Raw genomic sequence first — 21,907 nt, forward strand, 5'->3', positions numbered from 1 at the left:
TACTTCTGCTTTCTGTTACTGTGTGTGGGGTGTGTGTGTGTGTGTGTGTGTGTGTGCATGCCCCAGTCCAGTCCTGGGGTTGCTGGCCAGGGAGCATAAATGAACACTTGCATTGTGACTTATGGTCATCTGGCCATTAAACCAACCCCAACTGGCTGACCCCTGACTATGTCCTCTACACTCCGACCTTACATTCAGTCCCATGGGGGCTCTTCTCAGCAGATCAGTGTGTTCCTATTGATCCCTTTCTCAAGGTGACTGGCATACTCCCTTGAGGGGAGCTCTGGCAGCCTGCAGGAATGGAAGGATAATTTATTGTGGACACTAGATTTAGCTTGACTTCTTGCAGTAGGACTTTATATATTCTTCATTGAGAGTAGACATTTATAGAATCTGCTTTTGTTTTGAAGTTTTGATGTAACTTCCTGTTTAAAAAATTCACCAAGCAGGGTCATACCTGGAACTAGAAAGGAAATATGGACACAAAAGAGACTGGTATATCATTTCCTCCTCAGGCACCTGCTCATATAAAGACAAGCACTATAAACCAGGAGATTCCTTCCGGAGGGGCTGTGACAAGTGTTTCTGTCATGACTTTGGTTTCTACTGCTTTGCGTGAGTAGGCTATTCGCTTTCACATTCATATCATATCATAGTAAATGATTTCAATTATCTAAATCCTTGTTTATGGGAATTCTGTCATTGCAGCTGCTTTTTATGGTCTCATAATCACTCTGGCCTTAAATCATGTCTGTTCTCTGTCCTTCCAGGCCAATGATGCCCACGTCCTGGCCCAGGAAGTGTCGTCTGATCAGAGCAGAGTGCAGTTACATGGTGGTTTACAAAGAAAACCCACAAGTGGAGTGCCAAGCCTACAGCTGGATAGGATGACATAATGATAGATAATGTATGATCCACATATTACACACTGTAAATGTATATATGTTTGTCAAACTTCCATTCTGGACAGCTTAACTTTCACGATATTATTATAATTTTAATGAGGAAAAGTCCAATCATAATTTGATGTTTAAGGTCTCAAAGCAAACAAGAATAAAGTTGAAGACACTGTTATTTGTAGATTTCAACCTTATCTGTTGATGATCTTTTATGTAATAAACAGCCTCTGATTTGGTATTTTTAGTAATAATTCAAGTTAGTGCAATACAGATGTGATCATTTATACATCAACATGAATTTAGTCTGATGATGATCTTTTTCTCTGACCTGAAATTTATACCCTAAAAGCTTTGCTTCAGAATTGTTTAAAATAATGAAAATTCCACAGTGGAAAATTAGTACATGTAGTCATCTGATCCACTTTAAAGTTTAAAAAGAAAGGAAAATGTTCAGTGTGTTCATTATATAATGGTCACCCTGTTTGGAAAAGTTGGAGGCCCTTTCATTTGTGAAAAGCATTGTGAGATGAAGTATCTCTAATCATAACCATGAAGCCATTGACTTCGATTAGTGCACATTTGCTCGGCAATTAATCTGCCTTTATTGTTTAAAGCTGTTCATTAAACTGTACAAAAAGTAAACTGAAATAAAAGCATCTATAAATTACATGTGATGTGAAAAACTGTGAAATGGATCTATATATTTTTATTCACTATCTGATTTATTTGCTAACATTCAGTCATACTGATAACTAGCTGCTCTTAAAGATTGTGGGAAACTGACAGCTTCACCCTGGCTGTATTGTGAGGCCTGTCAGTCTAGCAAGAGACAATACAGAGTCATCTTCTCCTCCACAGAGCTGCTGCTGATAGGACTCAAAAGTCTGCCAAGATCTATGTATACAACCCTTTAGCAGCTTAAAGTATCTCTTTGGGTTCCAGTGAAGAAGGGCATCCTATTCCCTATCAGGAAAATTCCACAGGAATTCACAAATTGAACTGGATGATTGTCCACGTAGGGCCGTTAGGAGACTACCATGAGGTCAGCCAGGGGTGGTGGAGGCACTGTGCAGCGGTGGCCCTCCTCTCTGGATGATAATCCAACATGTGAAGAAGGAAGTCAGAGAATCCAGAGGCTTCTTCCAACAGGAAGTGATATTTCTCCACCAGAACGTCGTGGAGGCTCCAGAGTCTCAGCGGACCGACACGACGCAGGTCACCTGGATTAAACACAGTATTACACAGGGATTCTCACACTGTGGTCCATCCATCCATTTTCTATACCGCTTATCCGTCAGGGTCGCGGGGGAGCTGGAGCCTATCCCAGCTGACTACGGGCGAGAGGCGGGGTACACCCTGGACTGGTCGCCAGTCAATCGCAGGGCCAACACACAAAGACAAACAACCACACACTCTCACACTCACACCTAGGGGCAATTTAGAGTAGCCAATTAACCTAATGTGCATGTTTTTGGTATTGTGGGAGGAAGCCGGAGAACCCAGAGAAAACCCACGCAGGCACAGGGAGAACATGCAAACTCCACATAGAAGGGCCCAGACCGGGATTCGAACCTGGAACCCTCTTGCTATGAGGCGACAGTGCTAACCACTGCACCACCGTGCACACTGTGGTGATTATGAAATGATTTACACTGAGGGAATCAATAAAGTAAAATCATACTAGCATACAACATTCAAACAGACTCCAATCAATTATAAATCAGTTGCAGACTTACCCCTGTGGTTGAAGTACTCCGCAGAATATTTACCAGAGAAGGCAACAGCTAGTGGAATTTTACCAAGCAGTTCTGTGATCTGTGCTATATGGTCTGAGGTGGATAGAGGGACAAACACACATATGCAAGCATGAGACGTATTTATAGCACACAGTAGCATACACTGCATCAACAATTACAGTCGCTCTGTCAGTGTCAGCACACTGTATTAATCACACCTTCCTCCAGAGAAATGGTCTCGCTGACTCGGGGCACGAACAGGGAGTCTCCAGTGACCAACTCAAAGGCCTGAGAGAACGCAAGAGAAAAACCACACAAACACATTGACTGATGACTGCAGTATCTGTCTTAAAATTGTGGCATGAACACCAATAAAACTGACTTAAATCTAGCGTCACCTATAGGTCAAACTTTTTACGCATTCAGTGAAATACCTCCACACATACAAGACGGATTGGCACATAATTTTGTATGAATGTTAATGTGGATGAATCCTAATGAACATGTTGAACCCTCACAAGATTGTTAAATGTAATACTGTTGCCTTTATCCTCACAGCACGATGAGTCCTGAAGATAAAAGTTGTCAAATATCTTTCCCCTGACAACGCGCTAGCTGCTACACATAAAAACATCAAATCTTCAAACAAATTGGTTTCTTTACAGTTAGGAAGGTTATTCATGGGGTTCCTCCAGGCTCAGCGTTAGGCCCATGTATAAATGAAATTATATATGTAAGTTCTTGCTAGTTTACTTCTAACAAAGTCAAACATCATGATGAGTGAGAAGTTGAAATTGAAACACATAATTGTGGATGATTATAGACAATAAATTGGGCCGGAAGGTACATATGAATTTTCTGAGGAAAAATGTAAAAATATATTGAAATTGTATATAAAATTAAGGAGATGTTAAAGCAAGTGTCATTATACACTCTATATTTATAGACTTACTTCCTGTGCAGCAGGATATACCTATATAATGAAAACAAATCCATTTTTTTTTTTTTTTTATACTTTGCAAAAATTGGAAACAGAACTCCTGACAGAGAAGCAACTAACCCCTTTGTTTACTGAAGCCTAATTGAGCAGGTAATCACAGCTGCAAACTCATAGTTGTAGCACAAACTAACTTCTAAGTTTTTTCAAATGGCATTACTATGTCTAATATTGCCTTCATGCAAGTTTTTTTAGACCTCTCATAGTCCTATTCCAGCTCTGGCAAAAACTCAGATTCCATGTTTAACATCTTCCACCACACTGACCTACTGGTGCAGTATAAGCACTTACTGTGCAGAAACACTTTATTTTAAAATCTATGGAAATCTTATTTCCTTTTGATAGAATGGTGCAGCTTTAAAACTTGGAGCCTTGGTTTGAACATTTCAAACGGTGAAAACATCATAATATGTAATATTTACCATGCAAGCAACACTCCAAATGTCAGCAGGCGGGCCGTACTCAGATCCCAGTAAAACCTCTAGTGAGCGATACTGACGAGTCTGGATCTCCTCACAGAAATGTTTGTACTGGCCCAAGAAAGACAGACAGACAGACAGACACAGTAGATAAATTGTTAATTAATTGTAATCTTTCTGTTCTTCATTTACTCCTGAAGGAAATATTTCAATCTGTATCTGCTACACATGTTCCTCTGTGTTCACCAAATGTGCCTGTGTGCTGTTTCTTGCTGAGCAGGTAGTGCACAATGGGTTTATCAAGCTTTTTAGTAATAAATGACATTTTTTCCTCACTTCAACTCTAACCTCCAACTCTGACTGTTGCTTGTATTGAAGTTATAGAAACATATTCTAAAACCATGTTTCTTGGGGATTAAACACAATATTAGACTAAATATGCTGTATAAGTGAACCTTTCTTGTGGGTTTAGAGATGAAAAAATTTAACTAATTTAACACTAATGTCACAGGCGTTTATAATTGCAGTATGTTAAGTATAGAGCAGCTACTGACCACCCAGCAAGAGCTGCCCAGGTCAGCAATCTTCACTGTGATTTCCCTTAAACTGCATGGGTTCACCTGCTCCCTCTCTGAAATAAATGGCAACACATCATGTATTAAAACCTTTATCTCATTTCAAGAAATAATGTTTCACAAGAAATTCAAATATTGGAGAGTTTTGTCCAAGTCTGATATTTTGGATTAGTTTGATATGATACCCTTAGGTGAGTACAGAGCAGGGACGTTTATGTTAAACGATTGATATTTCCACACAAGTTGGCTCTAAGTATCTGCTTTACACACACATATGATGAACTTAGTAGAGGAGGGGGAGAGAAAGAGAGTATAGAACTGTGCCTGTGGCATGTTTCCCTGGTTTCCCTGCCAGTGGAGAGGAAGAGGAGGAGCTGCTGCCCCCTCCTGGTACTTTGTGAGACTGCTCCTTCAGACACAGCAGGATGTTCTCAGGCTTGATGTCTGTGTGGATGATTTTACACTGAGTGTGAAGGTAGTCCAGGCCCTCCAGAACCTGGAGAAAACAAACAATAGTAGTCTTGATGTTTCCTTTCAGACATATAGTACTGTGAGTATGACCACTAAGTTCATCATACAAACTAGTGGCTCAAACAGATCAGGATGAGATGGCTTAAGACAAAAACGTTGTAGTTTAACCACACATCAGCTGCCCCTGGTTTCCAGCTGTGCAGAACACACTGTGTATGAAACACAGAATATTTTCATGGCCTGAGAAAAGATGAGAAGTCTGGTACAACTCGCATGTGTCTGTGCTAAATAGCCACAACCAGCAGCTGAATAGCTTAGCTTAGCATAAAGCCTAGCACAAAACATACACCACCAGCACCTGTAAAGCTCACTAATCAATATACTAAAGAAACTTTAATATAGGAAGAACTCTACTACACTTCCGGTTATGACAGACACAAGTTTGTGTTTTGCTTTAACCACACTGCTAATGTCTGTTGTAGCTCTCATTAGGAAAATGCATAAGGACTATAATACACAAAACCGAAACCTTATTATTGTGGTTATCTTCACATAATGATAATTGAAGTGAGCCTACCATAACGTAACACTGCTAGTTGTAAATCTTTCACTGACCAATCAGCATACATTAGCAGACTGCTACCCTTTATGGGCAAAACCGTCTGCCCTATAAGAGAAACAAATGGGCATTAGTAGTTTTTCTTTTCAGTTATGATATATAACAAATACTATATTTGCAAAAACTAAAATAAAATCTGGGCATTTTTGTCCAGAAGTAGGTATAAATAATTATTTTAGCTACATAGCTCCATTCACTCCCATTTATTGAGGACTACCTCGCGAGTAGGTGAAGTGCAGCCAACCTTCAGTACAATGGGTTTTAATAGGCAGTGGACAGGCTGTCCATAGTAGGGCTGTGACTATACCTCATAGCAGAGCCATGCTAACCCTTTGCTTCCACTCTTAATTCTAAGCTAAACAACAGCCTGCTGGCTATAGCTTCACATTGAGCCCACAGACATAAGAGTTGTAACAATTTTCTCAAAGAATTCTTGGTAAAGAGAGTAAGTGTATTGCCCAAAACTACCTCCCCTATATAATACAGGAACATCCCGTATCTAAAAGGAAAAAGTACTGTCCCTTACTGAATCAGTTATTATGTGATTTGTCCCATATTTTTGTGCACATCTGACTCTAATGCAGAGGCATAGTGGAGAATCATTCACTGATGTCAGAATGTGAGGTAGGTCCCTAAGTTTTTCTATGTTTTCTAGGTTTTTATGTTATTTTATATGGTGAATTTCACTGTAACCTTTATAGAGAAAAACTGGAGTTAATCTGGAGTTAACTCCAGCACAGTTAATCCATGTAGCCTATTGAATAAATTAAATCAAACTTTTTCACACTTTTTTCTCCTTTACATTTGTGTTGAGAGCAGCAGAGGACTTTGGTTCATAATTCACGATAATGAAAGCAATGAAACCCCTGACACTCAAAATCTCACAGGAGAGGACTTCCAGACCGCCATCTTGATTTGTGTGCCCCAATTTTTTGAGTGACCTGTCTTTGTGTGATCCTAATTTCTTAAGTCTTTAATTCTGCTCTTTACCTGAATAAGTATTTGTTTGACTGAAGGTCGCATCAGCCCTGGACTCCCAAAACATAGATTCCAGCTTCTCAGGTCTGGCCCTAACAGCTCCAGCACCAAGCAGATGTCTAACCAGCAGCCATCAAGGATTTTTCTGTTACACATTTGCAAGTTATTGGCTATTGCATCATACAGTATTCACTATACGATGCATGCATCATAAAATACTGTATGATGCAATGCAATACTGTCTTCAATTGGCCAGTAAAATGCTGTCTTTTGTTGCACTTATGGAAATAGTGTTCTGTCAGAGTTAGCAGAGATAAAACATTTTAATATTGTCATATAATTTATATACTTGACATCATATGCTCTACTTGATATTGGATGTCTGATTTGATCAATGCACTTCAGTTTTTCGACATACACCTACACACACAGTAACTCTTCAGTCCTCTGTGTCAGGCTAAGATTGTGTCCTCAAGAAATGACTGTCTGTGAAAAGGATACGGACCCCGTTGACCCCAGCCAGCTTGAACTCATCTAGTAGCTGAACAATCCTTTGACTCGAGGGATGACGGCTCGCAGGACCACTTGCCTGATTAGAGAGAGAGAACACGAGGGAGAGAAGTGGGACTAGGAAAGCAATTTGTATTTTAACAAATAGCATGTTGTAAATAGTAAGTGTCAAGGGGTGAGGGCAGTGTTGAGAAAAATCTAGAGAAAGGTGGAAGTTGGAAAAGGACGGAGTACTGTGAGGTTGATTTTGAGACATATGGAGAAAAAAAATAATTTTCTCCTCAATTTGGAATTGAAATGAACACGGAATATTAAAGGACAGAGTGAGGAAGGCACGTTCAGAAGGAAAAGTAGAAACAGCAGGTCACTAACACATCGTAGGAGTGCAAGTTCATCCTGTCCTGCCTGGGTGAAGCCAGCTCCGCTCTTCAGCACCTTCACAGCAACACGGAGACCCTGCCTGCTAACACAGACACCAGATCAGATCTTCTCAGAATAGTCTCTGCTAAAGCTATGAACTACTGCGGGGCACATCCACCCACTATAGGTAATATACTGACTATGTATAAGTGCCTTGTACAACCCCATTTCAAAAAAACTGAACTATACCTTTAAGATATGAACGGTGACCCGTGTCCGATATGTTAAGCATCATGCAAACTGCGGCAACACAGTTCAGTTGAGTTAGTTTACGTCTATTATTGCAACTTTAATTTTTTACCAAAGAATTTCTTTTTAAACACAGTTATCTGTACTGCACATAAACGTCCTCAAGAAATGAAAAGCAGACTCTCAACTAGTTATTTACTGTAGCTGGCGATAAGTATGAACTGCAAAAGGACACTAATTCAAGTTCGGACATTCGAATACTCAAAAACAAAAAACATCTGGAATGGTATGATTCCTTCAGCATTTTAAAAGGATTACATGTTAAAATTCTTATTAATTATAATATATTTATAATATATTTAATTAATTCTTAGTAATTTAACCTGAGGTCCAGGCACAGCCAGACGGTGGAGAAATAGCCCCAGCCGAGCTTAGAAACCACCTGGTATCTCCTGTTGAGGGTGTCACCTATTTGGACAGGGTGGTACCCACCTGAGGAGATAAAAACAACACAAATCTGAGAATAGACAAGATAATCTATTACTTAACAATGTATATGATATTTTCAATTTAAGCTTCAATGGTAAAAATAACTCAAAATCAGAAATCATACTGTCCAGTCCTCCAAACACAGACACCAGTCTCACTCGGGATGAATTTGAATATCCTTTGGTCTAACACCTTCATCAGGTCAAAAAGTGTGTCCAGGACTTTGGTTTAATACTATTTAACATGTTAGCATGTTCACATTCAGCTCAAAACACTGCTGTGGCTAAATGCTTTATCAATACAGCTCCTTTTTTGATTGAGTTAGGATAATAATTTTAAAGTAACCGAATAACTGCCCAGTTTTATTGACTTTACTGAGTCAGATTTTGTTGATTTGGTCAAGTAGGCAACATAAAAGGTTTCTTTTTTAGAGTGTTTAGGTGTGATATACAATCGGCAGTCTGCACTGGGTGTTTGATTTTGAAAACTGACTGGATTCCTTATGTCATTGCTGTGTCTGACAGTATTTATATATTTTAAGCTGAGCTGCTTCTGGGACTCTTCTGAAATCCACTGTGGTGAGCCTGGTGGAATCACGAGCATTACTCAGGATGGCTGCAGTCAGCTCCAGCTGCCGCGTCACAGTCTGATCGTGACACAGCTGTGTATGGTGGAATCAAGCAGTACCTTACAATGCAGAGAGCTTACATTTAAATTCACAAGCAAGAATGGCATTTCCATTCCTGAAAGGCGGACTGACCAAAAGACTATTATCCCTAGAGGGTTCACTTTATCCCATTCCCATTCTTATTATATCCCTGTCTTGGGGCAAACTACTAATAACTAATAACTGGTTTTAATTATTATGAGTACCCAACAACCTGAGCTATACATATTAACTATTATTTGAAACAATATCCTTTTAAGTTGCAGTAAGATCATTCCATTTAAAAAGTGACTCATGTTACCCAGTTCTCCTTTAAATGTACATGTACAGATGATGAAGTGAGTAAAGATACCATAGCAATATTCTCTGGGGTCTTCAGAGTCCTGGTTGTCCTTTGGATACAGCTGCTCGTGACATCCTAGGGCCTCAAAGTTACTGGAAGATTCAGGTTCACTCCTACAAACACACAGACATCACATATGAAAATGTGATAGTCTACTGCGTTGCTGCCTGTGCATCCTCTGCATAAAGTATGCATGTGTGTGTGTCAGTGTCAAGTTGCTGGGGTCAGACAGGACAGATGAACAACTTTTAGAGTTGCCCAGAGACTCATCCTGCCATGGAAACTTGTCCCACTGTCTGGCAAAGAGTGGACAAGCAGCATCAGAAGTTGTACTATTATGACTCAACCATAAATCATTTTGTATGTTCACGCAACCTGATAAGTCTGCATCCCAGCTGCTTTGGATGTGTGAGAGTTTCGGTCATGTCATGTCTAAAAATAGTGCCGTTTGATTTCTGTGTGGGTGGAAGAACATACAGTGTCAGACTCAGCTGTGAGTTGTGGTCCCTTGCCCTTATATTTACTGATGGTAAAATTTGCAGGATGTAATATGAAGACATGTGAAGACTTGGCACTTAGATATCCTGCCTGAAACTCTAAGATAAGCCACATCCATATCTATAATAAAGCTGACATGCTTTATTTTTGCATTGCTCTTCTAAACTTTACTGCTATGGGCTTCAGTAGTGTGAACATGGAAAACAGCAGTTGAAGTAAACTGTGTTTTGATGATATTAAACCAGAATTGCATATAGACATTAAAGCAAATGCATCCACCAACAGTGAACACACTGCAACTCCACAGATATTAACGTTTTTGTGGTACTTTGTGTGCTTGAAATTCAAAACATAAGCTGTCTGCAGTTAAACTACCCAGTGTTTTGATGAGTTTTTCCCATAAAGTCACAGATAAAGGAAACCATGTACACTACTTACGTATGATGCTGCTTAGGAGCTATATACGTTGAGCGGGGACTCCTCTGCATGTTCAGCACCCTGCAGACACATCAGCTTGGACCGCAACCAAAGAGCAGCTATCTTTGTAATAAAAATTGGTGGATATCAGATGCCTGCAGAGGTCAAATCTTTGACGCAAAGTAAGGATGAGAAATAGATGCACTAGCTAATGCAAGTGAAGCCCCAGCAGCTTCAGTGTTGCACCACTTAGCTGAGAGGTGGTGGTGGGGGAGGGTCTGGTAGATCTATCAGGAGACGAGGAATGCCAGTAGCAGGAGTCAGCAGGGGCCAAACATGGAAAACCCCAGGAGCTTCCTAACTCACTGCTTGTCAGACCTTTACCCGCTCCACTGGGCAACTTCTATCCTTCACTCAATCCTGGGAAAGAGAAAGCCGGAGCTGACTCCCTCTCTCTCGCTGTCTCTCTAAGTCTATTCCTCGATTTCACCTTGCTTGTCGGCCACTGTGGGAAAGCCACAACAGAGAGTGGCAGCTGATGATACCCCCCAACCCCCCACCCCACGCCCCTGTCTCACGTGTTGGGGACTTTGACCTTGGGGCCACACAGGGATCACAGATTGCTAAATTTGGCTTGAGAATGGGATGCCCATCCTCCAACGCGATATAAAGTTTCACAATAAAGTCATGAACACGAAGGTGAGTTGAGGTCAGTTGTTTCAAAAACTGCTGGGATGGGACAGGCTCCAGCTCCCCCACGACCCTGACGGTATAGGAAATGGGTGGCTATTACCATCCCATCCATAGCTATCTATATATATGTACACTTGACGTTTCAACCTTCATCTCTCCCCTGTGTGTGTGTGCGAGGGTGGAAACTTTCCACATCCCAAAGCCTGATTCTCTGCTTTCTGTTGCCAGCACTACGCTGTTAACACTCCGTACTTCCTGGCTGATAGCACAGAGCCAAAGGGCTGCTGGGAAATAAAGTACAGAGCACAGACAGAGAACTGATCATGTGGAAAGGAGGGAAATAAGAGGTGCGATGTAATACGTGTGAAGCATATGTGTGGGATGTGATGGGACTTAAACGTGAGAACACTTGGCCTTCACTTCTCAGACACTGAGGGCCCCTCGACCCTTCATGAATAACTGTTCACTGTACAGATGCCACGTTGCCACAGGTCCTGACGATACTGTAGAGCACACTATGGCTGAAGTGCTGTGGGCTTGTTACTGCATGAGGAAACACTAATGAGACCGGCTAACCATTGTTTGAATTTGTTTTAATTTTAATTTGAAATCCTTTATTGTTGCTTATGCAAATTAGTGTGTGTGTACCATTTTCCGATCTACTACAGTATATGCAGTAACAGGTACTTCAGACATAACAATGGCCTTTGAGAGGGGACACCTGGCATCAGACAGGTCGCACTGGGGAAACAATAACAGCAGGGCTCCATCACCTTTGTGTTTCAGCCTGGACCAGGACCTGGACTTGATGGTTTAAAACAATAGCTCGACTTTATAGGAAATACACCAATTTACATCCTAGTAGAACGTTAGATGGGAGAATGTATGAAGTCTTTTCAGGCTTCAGAGGGAGCTGTGTGAAGGTCTGATGAGTGATGTCTTTTGAGTCAGCATCCTTAATAAAATCTGAAGACTATTTAATATTATAAAACTATTCAAGTGTCATTTCTATGAGAAACTTAAATCAACAAACAAACAAGAAAAGGTGGACCTAATGTGCACCCGACAGCCACATAATGGTCACTGGAGTGGACATATGTATTTTCAGTGAGCAAAAGAATGAACAAGAAAAGTATTATTAGAATCTGAATTGGAAGTATTTCACCTTATTTAATTAAAACCATCCTTTTCTTCTGAGAATAAAAGGATGCCACAGTCATTCCTGAAGTACGTACTTTATCTCCTCTTCCCTTCCCCATTTTGAATTAACAATGCCATTTCACAAAATGATCAAGAGATACTTAGATAATAATTAAATGTAACTGTGGACAGGATTTTGAAAGTTTGGCACCGGGTGGTTGGACCAAGGTACTCCCATTTAAATAATTCAAAATGCTTTTGAAATATCACACTATTAGAAAGTTGTGATTTTATGAGGAATTATGTGCTGGCACTCTTTCTTGACCAGTGACTTCCTCAAAATAGTTGCATCATGTAAGTCTACAAGAACGTGCCATTCAGTGAAATTAGGGATTCATATGCCTCTGGACAGAGCCCAGCTAGTTGTTTCTCGCTGCTTTCAGGCTTATACCAAGCTAATCACCTGCTTGCGATAGCTTCATAGCTTACAGACATGAGGATGGTATTGATTTTCTCACGTAACTCTTGGGAAGGAACCAGAAAGACTTCATTTCAGAAACTGTCTAACCTTTAAACAGTTAATAAGATTTTAAAATCACTTTCATGGCATCACTTTGGTGCCAGTGAGAAGCCAAGCAACCTTTTGTATGCACACACTGGTTGGACAAGCTGGCTTGAAAGAGCACAGCAATGAATTTTAATCTCTGTGAAGCTTGTAATGTTAGGAATTTTGTTTGCACTGTGTCAGTGAGTTGTGTATATATATATATATATATATATATATGTATCATTTGTGAGACTACAGTTGGTCTCTGATGAAGTTTTCAAAGGAACCCAACAATAAAAGCTTCATCAAAGTAATAGCAGTTGCTGTGCAGCATCAGACTGCAGGTGTTTCAGTCCTTGGGTGTCCTATTACTGTCTAATGCTGGTCCAACCTTAAGCTGAAAAGCCTGTGCTGGCTGAGACCATTTTCCATTTTCCATTTTCAGAGAGCTGTAATAAGACACTTCCCACAGGAGCAGGAGCATGTGTGTGTGTGTGTGCTGAGAGACACCAGAACAGCACCTGCATGCACAGATCTAGATCACTGGGTTAGTAGGAGATAAATATTAGGTGATAAAATAATTTTTCATCGCAGCATTATTTATTTATCTTTTTACTCAAGTTTAACTCTGAAACGTAATAATAAATTGATAGCTTAGAACACATGCTGCCGAAAGAAAATGTAATGCTAAAACATGCATGCTTGCACACACACACACACACACACACACACACTTGCTGACCTTCAGTCTGGCCTACCTGACCCCCACCCCTACATGACCTGCACTCCTCCACTGTGATGCTGCTAATTTAAGACACACATCCTGCTTGTCCTCAGTTTAGCAGGCACCGACAGAAAAACACATGGCAGCGGGTGCTACAGTTCACAGATTTCACATTTCATCACCCTGTAGGACAGGAACATCAATCAACAATTTCCTTAGCATATAAAAAGTAGTAAAGTAGTATTTACATAACTTCAGACATTCACTAACTGTGGGACCACTTTATTGCATCACATTAAGTTGTTGTTAGGTTCATCCTATTAATTAGTCAGATAACACTAAAGTCTGGATTATTTCAGAGCAGTATGTATCTACAGGAAAACAGTAAAACATCAGAATGGAGCTTTGAATACACAAGTTAGCCACAGGCAACACTAATGCGCATGGCAAAGAATAGTGAATGTACAGAATAACTGTTTGTAACATTAAAAATGATTTTCCCTACTGCCCCTAAAATAGATGTAAAATAAAAAGGAGATATTGAAATTGTATCAGAATGTCATGACAGCTGGCTGTGAATTTGATTTTGTTCTCACCACTGAACTTCTCACAACCATTTTGGCTGTAAATCAAAGGATGTAAAAAGAAATACCATAAGGTACAAAAATGACAAAGACTCAAAAAAAAAAAAAAAGAGGGGTATAAGCACAATTATTTTATATGTCAAATATCAACTAAAATAAGCATTAAAATAAATTAAAAATAAATTAAATTGGATAAAACTAGTAAAAGACTTTCACATGTGGCCTCACAGAGCAACAGGGAACACGAGCACCTTTGTTCGTTAATCATGCTGTCTGATTTAAGTCTTGAGAGAAAAGGAAGATAAACAAGTGCTCTGTCCTAATACTGTCATAATCTGGCATCCACACCAATGACAGAAATGCAAATTAAAGCTTAAAATCAGGGCACAGCTGTTTGGTCAGCGTGATATGTTTGCGTGAAAAAGGCTGCAAAGTCCAACTTCCGTCTGGTTGTGTGTAAATCCAAATACAGAAAAGACAGTATAGAAAATAGCCAAAACATCTTAGAAATATGGAAGATCAAACCTGACTTAAATTCAAGAAAGAATAACCCAAAAATTGGACAAAGGAATTTAAATAAATCAATAAAATGCACATATATGAAAAAGACTATATAAATGTCATAGCTGAATTCCACATTATTCATGTTAAAGTCACCTCAGGATTTACAATCCTTCAACAGAACCTCACATATAAACATCCTGCTGAACAGAAACAAATGTTGCTGGCAGTAAAACAGAAAATAAAAAACATAGAATTCATTATTCATTATTATTACTCACTTCTTTGTGAATTATTCATATATTTATATAAGTCAGGCTTGGACTTTCTCTAGTGAAAGGATCGTCTTTTTCACACAAATTACAAACTGTTATGGCTATTGTCTAATGTAGTTGAAGTTGAGTACAAGATTCTCCTTCCACGGTTTTCTTGAGGACGGATCAGGTAATGAGTCAGCTGTCAGTACCTCTGTCAAATTGTCTTAGGTAATAGAAAACAAATGCCACATGTTACCTAAGAAAAGGAACATTCACAATAGCTGTAGGTCATCATGAGAAGAAAGCAGTTTGAGAGTACTAAATCAACACTTAGAAAACACTGGTTTAAAGATCCCACTACGCCAGGCAGCCACTGTAAACTGCAGTAAAAGGTCTAAGGTGAAGCTTTGAAATGAAGGGAAAACTTTGTCTGGGAAATTGTTTACACAGAACAACAAACTGTCCAATAAAAACTCATTAAACTTCATCAAGTAAGACTTGGTCAAATGATTTCAGGAGAAGCAGAAGCAGATAAAAAACATCCTTCAAACATGCTGAGCGGTTGCTCAGGCCTCCATAGCACAACAGTGTCATCCATTTGTCCTTACATAAGACTTTAACACGACACGGTAGAAAACTCCACAGCCGTCGACGCTTAAGACCTCCTGTTCCCTTTTACCACTCGTTCACAATGTTCTCATCCAGCACACCTACAGCGTCCATGTCTCAGCAGAAGACTGATAAGTGTAGCTGTAAATCTGTAGGAATGTTCTGTGCAGTTCGTCAGGAAAATCTTCAAGTCCACCGAGATATGTAGGAAAAACAAAAAGATCTCTTTTTTTTTCATATTATGTCTCCCTTTAGTTTGAATTCAACAAGAGAAATCCTTAGAGGAGATGTCAGAGGAAACTCCTTTCTTTTGATTTACTTGGTTTCACATTTTCTCTTTTCTTCTTTCCCTTCACAGCAGTGTCATTTAACTCCCAGTGTTAGGACCTGTGGAAAGCTCAAGGCAGTCTTACTGCACCTCCTGGATACAGGACAAGAAACACGGCCAGTGTCAGTGATTCTGTGAAGATCATTTCTCCCTTCACTGAAAATCAGTATGTCAAAAATAGCAACAAAATCACGCCATGTGCCAAAAAATTCTGCTGTCCTCCTTTGTCTTAAAAAAGATTTTTTTTTTCCTCAAGGAGACGGAACGTTTTTCCGTCATCTTCATGTCTTCAAGGTCAAAAGAAAAATCTATTGGGTCCTTGGGGTCATAGGTCTGTGACTTTGTTTTCTACAGCAGCAGCAATCTGTTGGAGCCTGTAACCAAGCTGCATCTTCTGGGCTGTGGAGTCCTCTTCCAGAGCTGTGATAATCTGTCAGAAGACGGCGGGGAAGGTAAATGAAAATCATTATAATTCCCAGGAAAAACTGTGTAATTATCACGATAGCTTTGTTCTTTCATAAGTTAAATGTTGATAGGGTTTGGGGGCCATCTATGTAACTGATCATTTAGTAAACCCGTCCACTGGGGGGCACCTGTAACAAGGCACTAACATCTGTCTCGGGTGATCTGATCAGAGCACCACCTGAAAGCGGACAGGTCTGAACACTGATGTGAATGCAGAAGAAGCAATTAGAAGAAACCACATCACATGTCTAATTTTCATTTGGGTCATTGTTGTTGCGTGTTTGGGCCATCTTACCGGGACGCAGCTGATATCTGTTTAAAAGTTCTCATTACTGAACTTGTAACTGCAATATCCCCAGACTCCTTTAAATTCCCATGTAAAAAAAAACGCTGTGTCAAATCGTCCTGGCATCACTGTACCAGCATGTCGACTCTGTGACTGAATGTGTCTTAGCTGCCAACTGTTAGCAGCTGTTTGAAAACACTGTTTCAAAAGATTTCACCATTTACACTAACTTTATAAAAGCAGGCTACACTTGACAATTTTACAAATGTTGTTAACAATAACCAGCATTGGTTAGTTGTTATAAATTTTGCAAAGTTACACATAAAGTTACTGGGTTCTGTATGTTAAGAGCATTGTGTCCCTTTGTCCCCACATGTTGCTGATAACGAGTACAGAGAAAAACATTCATCACAGATACCCGTTAGTTGTCATCCTAAAAGCCTTTTCTCCTGTATCTGCTTGAAACACAACGAAGAGCACAACAGCTGTACAACCCCACAGGCTTATTTTGTAGTGTATTTATACTCACTTGATCATAGTATTTGTTGATGTACTTGTACAGCTCATGTAAAGCAACAAGGCAGTTGACCTCAGCAGTATAATTCTGTTTTGGGAGAGTAAAAATAGAGACGTGAAGAAAAATCAGTTGGTTGGAGGCTGTTAAAAACTGCACTGGCTGCCATTCATATTTCATTCCAAACTCCACATCCAGCTTGTTCGGCACCCACCCAGACGGAAACTTGCGGGTCCTGAAATGATTTCTGTGTTCAGAAGTTATTTTTGCAAAATGTGAAAACAAGAGCTGGTAACATACACGTGAGAGTTCTGCTAGAGCAGAGTTCATCTCCTGGTCACTGGCGGAGATGGTTTGACGGATGTCTGCGTAGTACCTGGAGAGAGAAGGAGAGGAGTATTGAGTTATGCCTTGAAAGGAAGCGCGTGAACTGCAGTGAAATGTAAGGAAATCTGGTGCCTGAAGCGTCTTGGTAGCATTTTAGAGCAGCTGTTATTCTTTACTAAATTGTGCTCAGCATACATGTTTTCCGTTACTCAGTTTGCTTTATGGCCCTTTCACATCAGTTTGTCTGTACATACTGTATATGTTCTCTGTGTAGTCTGCTGTCAGGATGCTGTTGAGGTCCTTTCTATGTCAATGGCACATGTTTAATTTCTACTTTCATTACCTTTTAGCTTAAATCTGCACTTATTTACAATGCAGCAATGCATCACACACCCACCCGAACATTAGTGGACATATGGAGTCTGGTACAATTCTAATGAGAGCTGTAAAAGCAAAACAAACAGCTGAAAGATGCCAAAATTCTGCCTATAGATCTGAGCTGCAGACCGAGCTGACTCTCAGTGGGTTCATCACTTTGGACAACCTCGTTCACATTACACATTTTTGCACTTATCAGTATAAAACACTGAGCTAGAACAGGATAGTTCTAATAATTTGAAATACACAGCTAGTAATCACCAGGCAATGACGTCAACGATCGTGTGGAAATCCCAAAAAGGTGTGCATTGTCTCTGCTCTCATATGTGAAAAGAGGATGAATCAATAGCATAACAATGGGCGAAAATATGTAAACAAAGAGTATATAATGCAGTTTTCTGCAGCATTTGCTATTCTGAATTTAGATAGGACTAATCAGGCTTGTAAAACAGGCATGTATGTTACATAAAAATCCTGTGTAGCAAAGCTGTAATACATCACCAGTGTGATGTGCAGGGTTTAATGAGCAGCAGACAGCAGTGTAGCAGTCTGCTCTCAGACCATCCATGCATGGAAGCCTCGCAGGCCAAGTCTACCCTGTGTCTGCCACTGACAGATTGTCCCAGGCCTCACTCTCTCCCTCCTTCACTGTTTTTTTATGCCTGGGGTCAGTAGGGCAACTGGCTGCCATATTCTTACCTCTCCACCATCTGTTTGTAGCGCGGGATGTCTCTGGCATACAGCAACTTGTTGATGGGAGAGTCCTGTGCAAGGAAGACAAATGGAGAACATCCTCAGATGAGATGACTGATATTTATTTGGTTTTACACATTTAGCAAATTTCAGTTTGTCTTAAAACATCCATTGCACGATATCATATGTTATTCACATAGTGATGAACAAACATACAGTAAATGAACCCATGCTCCTGTCACTGTCCCTACCCAGTCATGTACACAGAGAGAGACATGGTATTGTACTACTGTATAGTGCAGTAATATCACCCTATAGTCACAGTGGAGTATTTTTTTGAGATTGTTCCATAATATTGGCCATGATTAGCTCACCCGTCCCAGTTTGTGGTCAGCAATGGTACAGGAATCCATAAAGGTCTGGGCAATGACGGACAGCACAGCATCCACATGGTCTGATGTCTGCACGTCAAAGATGAACTGCGGGTTCTTGAGGATATTGATCCAGAAGCGCAGTGGTAAACTGTTTGGCAAGACAAGAAAAATTGATGCACATGCTGATAGTGACCCACTGATTTCCCTGTGTTGATGACGCAGGATTACAGGATGTTCAGTTAGTTACGTGTCTGTGTCTCTAGTGATAATTTGCGGAGCCACTTAAGTTCTTAACATCAGTTCATACTAAAGCCTTGCCATAAAGTGCTGTCCACATGTTCTGTATGGGCTGAAGCATGTTTTTGACTCTGCTCCAATAGCAGCCCACCAGAAGTTGGCTTGTGGCCCATTTCTGCCTTCAAAACCATTTGAAAGCTTTTGCTGGCCACTCACCTGTTGGTCTTCCAGATGTGGATGGTCTCAGGGTCAGTGATGTTGTGCTGCAGAGCCTGCTCGTCCAACAAGTCGAAAAAGTACTTGACAGCCAGAGGTACCGGACGACTGGTGCTGAGGATTGCGGTGAATAAATCATCCACAAACTTTTGTAGCGTTCCCTGAAACGGTGCAGAGACAATGGAATTGATAAATAAAGCAGGCGTTAACAAAGCTACACGCACACATTCACATGGTCAAGCACACATGAGGTTATCTGCTGATTTACAGTAACCTCATTACTGCCACAGGCTGGAACTGTGGCTGCTTTCCTCTCCCCTCTGCATGCAAATATACACATCACTCTGCAGCTACACACATTCTAACACACACCACACCCCAAAGCCTTCCAGTCTCACTGTTTATGGTTTTGTTGGTATTACTGTTCTTGTGGTTGTCAGTATTACTCTTTGTTTTTCACCAGTTAAAAAGAAAAAAAAAAAGTAAGCCTGTCGAAGCAGTTATATATTACCTTGTGTGGTTTTAAAGACCAGGCCGAGTCAAATGAAAGATGCTATCATGGTGTATTATGGGAAATGTAGGATGCTGTATTTTTGGAGACGCCACATTCACAGTCATTCGACCACAAGGGTTTACTTGTTATAAAAGCAGTGAGTTCTGCATGCAGCCACAGCAAATCAACCCCAGCCACTCACATTCACGTGTTCTGTTCGTGCAGAAAAATGAAGAAATTCTGTTTTAAAATCTTTTTGTTCTTTTCCACTTGTCTTGCTGAATCGGTTCCTCCGTGCACCCTGCTGGCCATATTTGGTATCTCATCTCCTACGTGTTTGTCTCGAAAGCAGAGGCAGATTGTACTGCTCTTGCTATGTTTCTCTCCCAGTGTCTGATCCTCTTCAGCTGTTCACAATGGGCTCATGATTTACCACTTTTCATCATTAAATGAGTAAATAACATTTTCTTTGAGCAGATTCATGAACAAATATTCTAACCTATGGAACCCTTTCCTGGCTCCTCTAACATGTCCTTGATATCTTCTAACCTACTGTGTGATGACTTTACATACCCTTGTAGTGTAGTAGTGTGTAGTGTACCCGTCAGTGTCAATACCTTCAACCACCGTTTCTCTGTATATATTTAGTTAGATCTTATTTTCATTATTTATTGTATAATTACCATTTATTTTCTTTTTTCTTAAATTTTTTAAGTCTTTGTTTTATTTAAGCCATATTGTGGCTCTTTAACACACACTGTTTTGGATCATTTCACGAAAAAATGCGTCCGACTCATTTTGAAATTTGAGAAAGTGAGCCCGTCCTTCCTCCACGTGTTTTACCTTCATGGAGAGCAGTCGTGTGAGGTAGATCTCGGGGATCGCCTTCGCCCTCTCGCCTCCCCTCTCCCTCAGACTACCTCTCCTGTGCTTGGGCAGCTCCGATTCCTCACTGGCTTTCACCAGATGCCAAAGCCGCACTCCCCCCTCCTCCCCATCATCCAGCATGGGGGTCTCTGTACATACATATGCATATACAGTCAAACAGCGACCTCTTCTGGTTATTTAGACTGTGTTCAGCTATCCCAAACACATGACTGCATGAGTATTTGCACTGATCATCATTCACTTACACAGCAGTTACATCTGGTCACAGCTGCTTACGTACACATAACAGACAGGTGGACATGTGTGTGTACTCAGATGATATTGTTAAAAAATGTTGCACTTGTTACATAGATTTTAACTGCCCTGACTTTTCCATGCCACTCACACTATGTATTAAATTGTGTAATACTTTGACAATGTCCTTAAATGAATCACATAATGAAGCCTGATTTGTATTTTTTGGGGGGTTTTTTTGTACCTTCAAAAAAGGCAAAAGAAAACGTTAAGACCGATTTGAAAGTGTTAACTGTTTGAACATAAAGTGGTAATGGGAGGCAAAGAACAAGTTAGAATTGCATTGGGCAATACTGTATGATTATTCTTTAAAAACTGGAAGCTGTCTATGTAATGGGACATGGCTAAAATGAATGTAAAGCTGGTCTGTAGTCTAAAAATGTACTGCAAGGCTTAAATATCATACAGTATCAGGGGGTAAAGCCAACACCTGTGTGACAAGTGAACAAATCAAGCTTCATTCTGCACTGAACAATAAAACTGATCAAAAACAATGATGCAAAGTTACTGAAGATGAACCTTGTTAAATGTTAAACTAAAAGGCATAGCTGTGTCAGACTATGGCCTCTTTCTTTGCACTTTGGCAAATCCATATCATGGCAAGTCACCAGAAGTTCCTTTCCATAGCTGCTCATATCTGAATAACGTTTTCGCCCTACACCCTAAGTCCCTACTGTGTGTAAAATCCACAAAAAAAGACTTACTTTCCCCTGGCATGTAATCATGGCTGTCATGGAGGTGATGTTTGGTGCTCCTGGGGACGAGGGCCACCGTTGCTCCATCAGGGACCTGCATCGCACAGTAGTATCACAACTTTCACATTCTGGCAAAAACCGCCTAAGACAGTTTTATGACTTTTATGAGCCTAGACAATTTTACAGTTTTAGACTGCATGGCTGATATGTGTGTGTGTGTGTGTGTGGTAGTGTCTGCATGACTTGCACTGACCTTGTAGTGTTGCAGCGTATTAAGGCGCTTCCATGAGCCTTGCACTACTGACGTCAGGTCCTCATCTGAAAGGATTAGGTGACCTGCAACACCTGCACGCCACTCTGAAGGGGAAAAAACGTTTACAAATGCTTGAGCCATGCTTGTTCAAACCAGAAGAAGTGGTGAGGCAATTTATAATTGT

At 40.4% G+C, this 21,907-nt stretch overlaps 2 protein-coding genes across 4 annotated transcripts in view; both read right to left on the reverse strand.

Moving 5' to 3' along the window:
- Window positions 1–1,481: 1,481 nt before the first annotated feature.
- On the reverse strand, window positions 1,482–10,746 carry si:ch211-220i18.4 (SRSF protein kinase 3). Of its 2 annotated transcripts, XR_006844188.1 has the most exons (13): window positions 10,249–10,746; window positions 9,322–9,425; window positions 8,197–8,305; window positions 7,577–7,664; window positions 7,196–7,283; window positions 6,707–6,813; window positions 4,951–5,122; window positions 4,606–4,682; window positions 4,055–4,162; window positions 2,854–2,923; window positions 2,636–2,728; window positions 1,823–2,119; window positions 1,482–1,743 (listed from the first exon to the last, which is right to left on the reverse strand). XR_006844188.1 is itself a non-coding variant. In XM_046398132.1 (12 exons), exons 1-12 carry the CDS (start codon window positions 10,296–10,298, stop codon window positions 1,932–1,934), a joined length of 1,254 nt encoding a protein of 417 aa, XP_046254088.1. In that variant the 5' UTR covers window positions 10,299–10,746; the 3' UTR covers window positions 1,482–1,931. The 2 variants fall into 2 exon arrangements, 1 of the variants encoding a protein (XP_046254088.1); XM_046398132.1 differs by having other exon boundaries at window positions 1,482–2,119.
- Window positions 10,747–13,592: 2,846 nt separating this feature from the next.
- Window positions 13,593–21,907, reverse strand: part of plxnb1a (plexin b1a) — a 60,434-nt gene continuing 52,119 nt past the window's right edge. For both annotated transcript variants that reach the window (XM_046396985.1, XM_046396984.1), the window contains 9 exons: window positions 21,724–21,827; window positions 21,480–21,564; window positions 20,437–20,609; window positions 19,101–19,261; window positions 18,648–18,795; window positions 18,280–18,344; window positions 17,176–17,251; window positions 16,891–16,965; window positions 13,593–16,040 (listed from right to left, as the gene is read on the reverse strand). In XM_046396985.1, coding sequence (XP_046252941.1) covers window positions 15,936–16,040; window positions 16,891–16,965; window positions 17,176–17,251; window positions 18,280–18,344; window positions 18,648–18,795; window positions 19,101–19,261; window positions 20,437–20,609; window positions 21,480–21,564; window positions 21,724–21,827 — 992 coding nt within the window. In that variant the 3' untranslated portion in view covers window positions 13,593–15,935. The remainder of the gene's footprint in view (window positions 16,041–16,890; window positions 16,966–17,175; window positions 17,252–18,279; window positions 18,345–18,647; window positions 18,796–19,100; window positions 19,262–20,436; window positions 20,610–21,479; window positions 21,565–21,723; window positions 21,828–21,907) is intronic.

This window comes from Scatophagus argus, chromosome 8 (assembly GCF_020382885.2).
Source record: "Scatophagus argus isolate fScaArg1 chromosome 8, fScaArg1.pri, whole genome shotgun sequence".
NCBI lineage: Eukaryota > Metazoa > Chordata > Actinopteri > Scatophagidae > Scatophagus > Scatophagus argus.

What these genes read in the sequence shown, in the direction of transcription:
- si:ch211-220i18.4 (XM_046398132.1), bottom strand. Translation starts at nt 10,298, where the DNA reads ATGCAGAGGAGTCCCCGCTCAACGTATATAGCTCCTAAGCAGCATCAT. An exon ending in GCTCCTAAGCAGCATCATAC is followed by an intron (nt 9,426 to 10,248) that starts GTAAGTAGTGTA and finishes GTGTGTTTGTAG; the next exon opens with GAGTGAACCTGAATCTTCCA. An exon ending in GACCATTTCTCTGGAGGAAG is followed by an intron (nt 2,729 to 2,853) that starts GTGTGATTAATA and finishes TATCCACCTCAG; the next exon opens with ACCATATAGCACAGATCACA.